General features: G+C 36.3%; 2 protein-coding genes across 4 annotated transcripts in view; one reads left to right on the top strand and one right to left on the bottom strand.

Moving 5' to 3' along the window:
* The first annotated feature begins 217 nt into the window (after window positions 1–217).
* Window positions 218–760, top strand: LOC145689287 (uncharacterized). The gene has a single exon (XM_081763427.1). It carries the CDS (start codon window positions 218–220, stop codon window positions 758–760), a length of 543 nt encoding a protein of 180 aa, XP_081619553.1.
* A 2834-nt stretch (window positions 761–3594) lies between these two features.
* LOC145690341 (sister chromatid cohesion protein PDS5 homolog B-A-like) overlaps window positions 3595–11414 on the bottom strand; it is a 104026-nt gene continuing 96206 nt past the window's right edge. For 2 of the 3 annotated variants that reach the window (XM_081765138.1, XM_081765139.1), the window contains 4 exons: window positions 10600–10723; window positions 8171–8393; window positions 6193–6458; window positions 3595–3877 (listed from right to left, as the gene is read on the bottom strand). In XM_081765138.1, coding sequence (XP_081621264.1) covers window positions 3650–3877; window positions 6193–6458; window positions 8171–8393; window positions 10600–10723 — 841 coding nt within the window. In that variant the 3' untranslated portion in view covers window positions 3595–3649. The remainder of the gene's footprint in view (window positions 3878–6192; window positions 6459–8170; window positions 8394–10599; window positions 10724–11414) is intronic. The other variant, XM_081765140.1, reaches the window with a different exon arrangement.

Here is an 11414-nt window from a genome sequence, read left to right as displayed (position 1 = left end):
TTCTAAAAGAAATGGTGGCCTAAAGGTTCCTGTCGGAAAAGGGTCTCGGTTAATTGTATGTCATGCAGGTTCAGCAAAGCATGGTTTTATAAAAGGGGTGGGTTTAGTATTTCAGTCGAAAAAATCAGGTGACTATCATCACGAAATGAACAACAATTTGTTCAGAGAATGGTTTACAGACCTCCTTAGGGGTTTGGAAGAGGGGTGCGTAATAGTGATGGATAATGCAAGTTATTACTCGATGCTTGTAGATAAAGTTCGTACCACTAACTCCAGAAAAGCGGACATTGCGTCGTGGTTGGAAAGAAATAATACACCTCATAATCCATCACACACAAATGCAGAATTACTGTCTATCGTTAAGCAACACAGTGATAACCTCAGAAAATATGAACTTGACCAATTAGTTTTGGAAATGGGACATGAAGTAGTATGGCTGCCACCATACCATTGCGAATATAATGAAATTGAACTCATATGGTTCCAAATAAAAAGTGAGGTGGCCGATAAAAACAGTACTTTTAAAATCAAAGACGTACGGAAGTTACTTGAAGATGCCATCAATCGAGTGGCTGTGGAAGACTGGAAGAACTGTGTTCGTCATGCAGAAGCTCTGCAAGATGAAGACTTCATAAAAGAAGGATTGCGAGACGAACGAATAGAAAGAATTATTATTCATCTGCGAGATGAAAGTGGAGACGATAGTACGGATACCAGTGCAGATGAGGATTGCGAAGATAATGAAGATATTTTGCTCTAACATTTGTACTTCTGTATTACGTAAGTTGATCTCTTATTTACTTAAAGTTAGTTACTTTCATAGTTGTTGGGTTTAAACACCTGCTTCATCGTTATATTGTTAAGAATCAAAACTTTCTTCCTTTCGCTATTAAATAGTTCCATTGGCAACACTGTTTGTATATGTTGTGTTTGGAGGGGAATAGGTGACCGTGTGGGAGACGATGCTGTAACCTTGAAGCGCAGATTCGAAATGAAAATACCATAGTAATGATTCTGAGTAATGTTTTAATATTATAAGAATTTCCAGTAGTGTAGTAGACCTACTTGCTTCTTTATGATGTTTGGTAGTGGTTATTGAATAAGTCGATAAGTGGAAGTGTACTCAGATCCCTGGACCCCTTTATCAGTTGATGGTAGACAAACAAGGATACATGTCAGCGTAAAGGTATGAAGTTCGTATCCCATTCAGTGTTTTTTGAGGCTGGTTTGATCTTGCCATGTATGATTTTATAATGGATTTGAGTGCGATGTTCGCTTCGTATGAAGGCCTAAGTTAGCGTACCAAGGGAACATGACACGCGAACCACTAAAAGGCCGCGAAAGGAATGGTGTCAGATACAAGTAAATATACAGGGTGGGCCATTTTAATTAATCCACGGAAATATCTGAAAAATGATAAAACATAGAAGAAATGTTTGAAGTACACGTTATATATTGCTAAGGGGGAAAACCATTTCCGCCAAAAGTACCCCTCCCCACCACCCGGAAATGGAGGTAACGGGGGTAACTTTGAAATGTTAAATAGGAACATGGGTCGAGTAATACCTCGTTCGAAAGGTCTTGGAAAACTAAGTAACGCTGCATCAAAATTTGTTTCATATGGAGCACCAGTTTCAAAATGGCCGCCATGATATAGTTCGGAAACTCCAGTAGCCGTAGTATGAAAACCATGGGAGGTAAATGAATGGAACAAAATTGAAATACGTAAATATCATTGGGCATATCGAATGGTGTGGTCCCTGTGATCCCAGTGGCCTCCTGAAGGGGTCTTGGGGGCTAACTTCAAGATTTCAAATAGTAACATGAGTCGAGTGGTACCTCGTTCGATAAATCTTGCAAAATCAAACATCTTGCAGGAGAAAACGATTGAGGTGAAATGGCAGTGTTCTCAAAAGGCCGCCGAAACATAGTATCAGTGTCAGAGAAAAGGTTTAGTATCCGTAGTATGAAAGCGATTGGAGATAAATCAACAGAAGAAAAACTGGAGTAGGTAACTGACGTAAGGCACATCGAGAGGTGTTGTCGGGCTGACTCCACTGAAAGGTATCCGGGGCCAACTTGAAAATTTCAAATAGCAACTTGAAGCGAGTAACATCATGTTACATAGACAAATGAATATCAAACAGCTTCTGTAAGAATATTTTCGACATGAGACACCGTTTTCAAAATGATCGTCAAGACATGGTGGATGTGTCTAAGAAAACGTCTAGTGCCCATAGTATGAATACGGGTAGAGATAAATGAAAATAACGAAAATTAAATAGGAAAACCACGGAGGCGTTCCAAGGCTCGAGAATGATACAATAAAAATGTTAGAGTAAAATTGCCATAATGTATAGAGAGATATCCAAGTCCTGCAAAATAATCTTTTCCTGTGCTCTGTATGTGAGTGGGGTGGAAAGTAACAGTGAAAGTTCAAATGAGAACTCTACTTTAATTCGCAAATTAAGGCTACCTTACAAATAGGTATGGTATGGTTGAAACATTTGTTTGTAAGGATGCCGCTGTAGTGACTAAAAAAAGGTGAAATTTTATTTGAATGGTAACGCATATTTGTATGGCTAAGTATGATTTGATGCGAAAACAGAAGGAACGTTATACGGAAGAAGTTGTCGAATAATGCAGTTGCGGAACTTACAAACGTGTGAATTTGCTAATCTCCGTCGCCACAGAAACTTTTATGCAATGCGTGCTGGTTATTCGGAAAGCATTTCGGGGATATACGTACACACTGTTTCGTCCCTCAAGCTCACAATATGACATGAGTGCTAATAGTTAATCAAAATGTAACTGTGGCCAAGGGCGCCCATGTTGTGGTTTCCAAGGGAGGCAAAAAAAGCGACATTTCAAATATAGTTTCAAATTTTGCTGTAGCTATTCTAAAAATTCTATTGAGTTTTCGATATTCCGAAGCACAATTTCCTCTAGGGGGGAGAGCCCCCCTTATGGGCGCCCTTGACTGTGGCCATCCGCATTAACTGAGTGCACTAATTCTCTATCCCTGAAGTCTGCCTTCCAAACAGCATTGGGTAGGTCAAGCGTACGCCCGAACCGTTGTCCGGTTGGACATTGAAATTTTGAAGTTAGCTCACAAGATCCCTTCAGGGAAGCCGCTGGGATCGCAGGGGTCACATCGTTCGATATGCCCTATGATATTTAGTATTTCAATTTTTTTCCATCCATTTACCTTCCATGGTTTTCATACTACGCCTACTGGAGTTTCCGAACTATATCATGGCGGCCATTTTGAAACTGGTGCTCCATATGAAACAAATTTTGTTACAGCATTACTTAGTTTTCCAAGACCTTTCGAACGAGGTATTACTCGACCCATGTTCCCATTTGACATCTCAAAGTTACCCCCCGTTACCCCCATTTCCGGGTGGTGGGGAGGGGTACTTTTGGCGGAAATGGTTTTCCCCCTTAGCAATATATAACGTTTACTTCAAACATTTCTTCTATGTTTTATCATTTTTCAGATATTTCCGTGGATTAATTAAAATGGCCCACCCTGTATATTCACATACAATGAAATATATGGTGTCAGTACATTGAAATATATATACGCATACAAAATTTCAAATACTTTTATTTTTTCGTTACACATTTTCTCTTTGTAAAGTAAATTCTACGGTGAATGTGTCCTTTTTCTCCCTCTTCGTTTAGACTTCAGTGTCCTTGAAGTAAAAAAATCTTCAGGGAGGTAAACTTTGTTGTTTTGAAATTTAGGATTGTCAGGACGTTTGAAATATTTAGACCAAATCCAAGGTTTTATATTCAATGATGTTCCGCTTGTACTTGCAGTACTATTACTTATAATGATATTCATTGCTAAGTCGCAAACACACCACAATTTCTGGAAGAAAAGGAAGAAATACGTACACTTTATTAATTCTTTTACTAGACATTACTTTCATCAGATACACTGGTTTCTAATTGCAAATATTCGCTAAAATACATAATACATTAATTATATAGGGTTCCGTGATTGTAAATGGTTATCAATACTACCTCAGGTTAGTACATACCTAGTACGTTAGACACGGATTCAATTCCGAACTGTGCACTGCAGTAAAAGATATAACGACACTAGACCGCTAGCAACAGGCTCGCCCAAAATAGATTGGTCCTAAGTCATACAAAGCGTATACCGAAAGAAGGCAGCAGTTCTTCCAGTAGTCAAATTGGTTTCAATCATAGTGATTCGTACAGCAACTTCGACATTATCCTAGGCATGGTTTTAACGGCTGGAATAATATGGTGGGGAAAGCAGCTGAAAAACTGTCACACTTTCTGTGATCCCGAAGATAGGAAGATATAGACAGTGATCTTTCGTAGAGAAAAAAAAATCCGAAGTTTAAATATCCCCGCATCAGATTTACAGGAGGGAGGTGTCTTAAGAAAATCTATTAGACGGGAGAGTAACGACGTGGGAAAGCCGAAACGACAAGAGCGAAAGAATTAGAATAGGAACACGGAACGGACATATCACATTAGAGGAATGAAAACTAGTAATTAACTAGGGAAAGAAGTAGCTATAACTGTTTTGGAAGGAACTATATACCTGAGAGACATAATAGAAGATACGGAAGAAAAGACTACAAGTCATGGATTGTATCATAAATGGGTAATCGTTGAATCAAGGTAAATTGGTTAATTTAGGACCTTATTACACTAAAAATGACCTGTGAACAGTAGCAGAGGTAGAATCTCACGACAGGTCATCCAGACTGAAATCTCGCCCCCCCCTCCTCCCTGTTTTTTTCCTGTCACATGAGCAAATGGTGAAATGGAGTCATTTAAATATAAAAACAGTAATTCACTTCCACAATTCCTTCCATGCTACCTTGTTAATTGTTTCTAACATATTATATCTGAATTAAGACTATACAGTATACTAATCCGTTGGTACTAATCCATATATATATATAAAAGATTTCATACATAGTAAACGAGAACTACTCTTTATTAAATCATAATTGTATGTGTAGGTCCCTACTGTAAATAAAAATTGTTCAAAAGTGTTTTTGTATTGATTTGTCATTTTTCTTGTATTTTGCGGATTATCTGCGGTTGCCACACCACCCAATTCCGCGGTGCTGGTTTACTATTTATTTTATTAATTTTTTTAAACCAAAAAATCGGTCAATTTGGTTTTTCATGTTAAAACACTGGTTGTAATTTTTTAAATAAAATTTTGCAAAAATGAAGAAAAATGGCAAGACTGACCGCGGATAATTGCGAGTTTACTGTAATTACTTTGAAATATTCGTAACTTAGGCGGTAATTGGCCTACATACATAAAAGAATCAAAATACCTAGAATAGAACAAAGATTCAAAAAATGCATGACTACTCAAATCTAGCAAACAATCACCTCGTGAGGGTGGCGTGGATAATGTTCCCCAAGTATGATTCTTAGTTTGTCCTGTCCTAGTCTATACCAATACTTCATTTATGCTTTTTCTAAGCATGGTGACTATCTTATCCTGAAAACGGAAATAATTTCCAGAACGAAACGCTCAAAAATATACCGAATCTCTTCGAGACAAGATATAAATAGTAACGTCTTTCGAGCTCAACTTGGGAAGGAACGATACTGCGACACCAGATATTGTGATGTATTTTGGTAATCCAGTGCAATATATTGCAATGTATGTGGAATATTCCCATTTGTTAACTATTATCTATGTATATAAGAAGTAAAAATGAATCCACGTTTAGGACTGTGTCTACTAATATAATGGGCATAATTATCATAGATCATAAGAGTTAACAACTTCAGTGTTCATTAACAGCCCTGTAAGAGTAGGTTAAGGCAGAAAGTGTTGTGTACTGTTTTCACTGAAGAACCCTGTCTTTACTGTTACTATCTGATTCCTCCAACATATATAGATATTGCCTGCCATGTTAATACAATCCGATTGGAAGTAATCAGAAAGTACAGTACAGATATCTTTCAAAGGTACAGTACAGATATCTTCCAAAGACAGTACAGAACACGTTTTGCCTACACTTCCCTTACTAATCGATAAAAGAGTTAAGAGCTGGAATTACTTGCATTCAAATTAGAAGGAAATACTTTTAAAACGTGTTTCAAAGTTCTTGCGTGTTAACAAACACTCATATATATATATATATATATATATACACAAACACGAGTATGGCTTACAATGTTAATAGCTTCCTCCTCTGGACTGACTGCATCTTTGCACTGCTTTATCTTCCGAAGTAGAGCTGTACAAATTGCCACACTGTATTCATCGTTCATTATCAAGGTGTCAAGAACAAACCATAAACAATCACTTATAAGATGTAGTTGTTCATTGTCATCATATTTTGTAAAGTTAGGATCATGTGCCAATATTAGTATTGCATATGCTAACATGTTTTCAGGTAGCACGTGATACAATTCATTCCTCAGTTTCGCCATATTATCTGGAAAAAAGCATACGGACAAAGAAATCAGTGGTCAATTTCAGTTATGCCTGAGGAAAAAAGTACGAAACATTGATTATTTAAACTTGTGTGAAATCTCGTTTGTGTATTTTTTCTTTGTTAAAAAAAAAAATCAGATAAATCTACCTGTATATACCAAGAATACAAACACACACAACAAGAAATTTTCACTACATCCTGCTCTTTATCCTCTTACAATTGGACCGAGTGTGTGAAAAGTCCGGGCCCTAGACGAACTCCGTTATGATTAAAGATGCGAAAACAAGAATTTTATGAATGATTTTTAAAAAAATGGACCAAAAGATTGCGATATTGGCCAATAATTGGTTTTTGGATCAGGGGCAACAAAATTTTTGAACGGTCCCTAAATCGAGTTTTCTTATTTTCTACGGAATAAGCACATCATACTGAGTTAAGTGGTAGTTTGGGTTTGGCTACACTATATGTAGTTCTCCACATATAAGGCCTGCAAGAAAATTTTTGGTCGAAATATATTGGGTCTTCTGATCCAAAAATAAAGGAGGAGGAAAGTTGTTGGAAATAAGTGAATTTTAGTCTAAACTGGTGGAATGTTTCCAATCGCACCAGTCGTTTGGGCTCCACACTGGTAAAGCTCCCTTCCCCAGCTAGATGAAAAAACGTTTCCAGTTCCGGCACGCTGTTCCAACGGAGCATAAGAGTATGCAAAAATGATACAAGGAGAGTGCATATTGGTATGTGAGGGAACCTAAAACTCTTAAAATCAGCACTGTTAGGAACAGCCTGCTGAATTGGTAACGTTGATTTTCCATTTAATATTAGGGCTTTAACACTGGGTGCGATCGGAAAAATGTCGCACTTTTAGACGGAAAATAACCTGTTTGCAACAACTTTTCATTTTTTCGTATCTTTATTCATAACGGAGTTGGCCTATGGCCGCAGATTTCTGATACACCCTGTATATTAGAGTGTCTCTTCTCACAGTGAAATTACGAGAGCACAAAATAATAATAAATAATTAAAAATAAGGTTTTAATGTAATTTTGGTAAGCAGAGAATATTATTTGCTGTACAATGAAAATATATTAGATACTCTTATAATATCGCCATAAAATATGTGTATAGTAGTATTTATGATAAAGACCAGATCATCATTCAGAAATACCTTTATTATTATTATTATTAGTAGTAGTAGTAGTAGTAGTAGTACTACTACTACTACTACTACTACTACTACTACTACTACTAAAGACAAAGAGTTACAGGACGTGTAAGAAAAGTGCTCATTGTTTGTGAGCTCTGAAAACAACACCGATTTACAAACTTAATAATTAATATAAAAAAGCACAATGTTAACAAATTTATTATATGCAAGAACAACCTAGTTTTCCTAATCCCATCCAATGATATTCATATTCAGTTGCTGTATGCTTAAAAATAACATGTTTGTTGTAATAATATAATTTAGAAAGTCATATAAATATGTTGCAGAGTTTATTTTATTTATTTATTTGGGTTTTTGTAACTACTTCATTAAATTCTGATCTAGATATTATGTTAAGTAATACTTTATTTTCAATTGAATCCGTTGAGTTTGAAAATATGGAAAGTTATTAAAATCTACATCTTTAATTAACTAGAAAATAAGGGGTTTAAAGAAACAAAAAAATTACTAAATAGGTTTGGAGGTCGAGATTCAATTTTCAACTTACCGTCGTTTTCCGAGTCCAAGACTTCTCTGACAGTTTCTTTTCTTTTAGCAATATCTGCAACCAAGTATTGGTGTATCTTTTCTTTTGCATCCAGATCAGTTTCCAGTGCGCCAAATGCATAATATCCCATGAACTCAGTAGGCAAACAATCATAAGGGTATTTTAGGTATAATCCTTTATGCAACTTAAGAGCAAATGTTTTTCTTACTTCAGGTTCTTCGTCCTAAAGCAAAATTAATTTAAAATGCTTCAATCAATTTTTGATGAAGTTCCAAAGTAGTTGTATAACGTGCAATAGAATTCAAAACAAAATTTTCACCATTTTCACATATATAGAGGATGACTTATAAAATTCAAAACAAAATTGTTTTACCAGTTCGCATATATACGAGGAGTCATTCATAAAGATTAAAACAAAATGGTTTTATTTCTTTCGCAAATATATGAAGATGATTCAAAAGTAAAGTAAAAAGACCTCTCAAGTATATTTCCCCTGCCATCAGGTTGCAGTAGGTAACCACTGCTTTGCCACAGATGTTGCGTCAGACCCTCATAATATCAGTTGGAAGAACTTCGTATTCACGTTAACATGGTCAAAATGTGGAAGTGTATACTGTGATCAGATTTTCGCGTCTGAAGGGTACATCACCAGCAGAATTTAATGCCAACTTGTTGAGGTGTATGCGCTAATGCCATGTCTCGGAAACGGGTGTAGTTTTGATGGACTCGAGTTCGATAACAGAATTGTTGTGCAAGATTAGCAACGCACTATTGAGCTACTCACGGAATACCCACCGTCCCTTCTGGTATAGGCTTCAGACTCTTGAAGAAGCCAACCAATTCACAACCGATATGGAGTTCAGTAAGCTATCACAACGTGGCTTCAGGCACTTGACGCAGATTTCTTCTATACTGGCAACAACTTCTTCATTCAACCGTTGGAATAATTGAATAAGAATGGTAGTGTTGACCATTGCGTCCTACTACTATATGTATCTGCCTGCGAAGTATATCCAGAAAAGCCAGTGACTATGAACAAGATCATGCCGAAGGCGAATGGGCACTGGTTTATACACATCTTCCCAAGAACTTTTATATGACAGAAGTGTTTGCCCAATAGATTCCGAAATTACACTTCTCTAGTACGTCTATACTCTTCTTTTTAGGGTGTGAATAGATACCATATGGGTGATTTCTTTGGAGACTATTGCTGAATCATGGATGATTGTTGGGTATGTCACTACGGCGCAGAAACAAAGGCAATGAGTAAACAACGGAAGCACACATCTTCCTTGGCTTTCCCTTCCCCCTTCAACAAAAAAATGCAGCAGTCATCTACGACACGAAAGTATGCTTAAGAGTTTTCTGGGGCCTTCCTGGTGTTACCATGGCTAATTATAGCGAGAAGTATTATCACGATCTCCTCGCTAAGTTACAGAGTATTATCATAGATGTCCTGAAATGCTGAGGAAACGAGTCTAGAGTCTGGTAGTCAATGCTATATCATCCACTACACTCCCCTATCTGGCACCAAAATGCCCTCTTCTTCTTTCTTAACTTCGTGCTTCATGGTAGAAATTTCAGACAACGAACATGCGTTTCCGAAGTAGAACTTTTCTTCAACACCCAAAACACCGATTTTTGGGTGATGGATTATATAAAGAAGAGCTCGTGCACTTCGTTTTTTTTTTTTTTTTTTCTCCTAATAGTACGAATTTTATGACCGCTTCGCGAAAATTACAAGAATACAATGAAACTCCAGTATTAATATATGGTGATCTTTTAGAAACTCTGAAACATGCATGATAACTTAGCTAAATCGTGAAGATCTCTCACTCGCAGTTTTGGACGTGGATTAGTATTCTACTATTGAACATTAAGTTGTCTGTATTAATTTATTTGTACCACAAAGAAAAGTACTAAAAGGTGTTTTTCCGCAAGTGATAGAATGTATGACTGTTCAGAGAGTGGACTAGGTAGCATAGTGGTTAACGCATCGGCACGGTAAGGCGAAACCGATTCGAATCTCTTTCCAGTTATGTAGGTTGTTTTCTTTTACTATTTGTATATCAGTCTTTATATATATAAAAAAAAGATCGCCTGTATAAAACTGATTTTATTATACCCATCAATGTTTCACATTGTTTTTAATGTTTATATTTTCTTGGCTTCATTTACCTGTTCTTTTTTAGAATATTTTTACATAGGACATGAAATATTGTAGTTCTCTTTTAAAACTGAAAATTCTTCAACATTTTTCCTAGCGTCTTCCAATTTAATAATCCTGTGTGTGCAATTCAGATATTTGTTGGTTTTGAGTTTATTTTATTTATATATATATATATATATTGAGAGAAATACTACTTGATTTGTTTTAAAAATAAGTTCATAACTATGTTCAACTTCATATTTTTAATGATTGCACTTACTTTCATTAGACGAGATAGTTCATAAAATAGTTCCACGGAGTACTCATTGCCAATTTCCTTCTGCTGACATATTTTTAAGATACAACAACCTGCCGTTAGCCTTTCCCAGACTGATTCAGTTGTTCTGAAAAGGAAAATGGACTCAAAAAAGAGAAGTCAGTAACTTACTATCAGTGTGTTATTTATTACTATAATCATTGCTTAAGCAGAACTCGAAAACACCAGCTTGAAAGAAATTAGATTCTTCCTCTGAATCATTGCAGTAGTTTTTAATATTAGGAAACTCATTGTATTTGAAACATCTTGTTAATGAATGGACATTTATTAATCTTTTGTGCAACTTCTCGGAGAGGATGGAAAAGGTTCATATTGGCTTTCAATCCTCAATAACGAACAAAAACGAGTATACTTTAAATGCGATTCTTAGTCGATATTGAATGAAAGTAACCTTGCGTTTTAACAGTGCAACTATGATGTAATTTGGTACGAGTAGTGATTGGTGTTTATTTTGCAGATCGATGCTAGGTGATATTCTACGCAGCACTGGGAAAATTGCAGCCTTTGCTTATCTCGCGTTGATGCTATGAACGTCAACCTCATGTCTACAGCTAAGATGACATCCTACCGGTCGATTATCAGTTATGCGTGTCATCCTCTGGTGTTAAATTAATATTATGGTTAGATCATATAGCCATAAAACTACCGAACTCTCACTACTCTAGATGACAGCTTCGGGAAATCAAGTACCTGATCTCTTGCTACACCAGATTACTATAATAAATACCTCTAGTATGAATTGAATAACCCAAAATTAG

Source organism: Thermobia domestica, chromosome 7 (assembly GCF_964235325.1).
Source record: "Thermobia domestica chromosome 7, izTheDome1.hap1.1, whole genome shotgun sequence".
Lineage (NCBI taxonomy): Eukaryota > Metazoa > Arthropoda > Insecta > Zygentoma > Lepismatidae > Thermobia > Thermobia domestica.
This window is presented reverse-complemented; position numbering and strand designations above follow the sequence as displayed.

What these genes read in the sequence shown, in the direction of transcription:
- LOC145689287 (XM_081763427.1), top strand. Translation starts at nt 218, where the DNA reads ATGGATAATGCAAGTTATTACTCGATGCTTGTAGATAAAGTTCGTACC.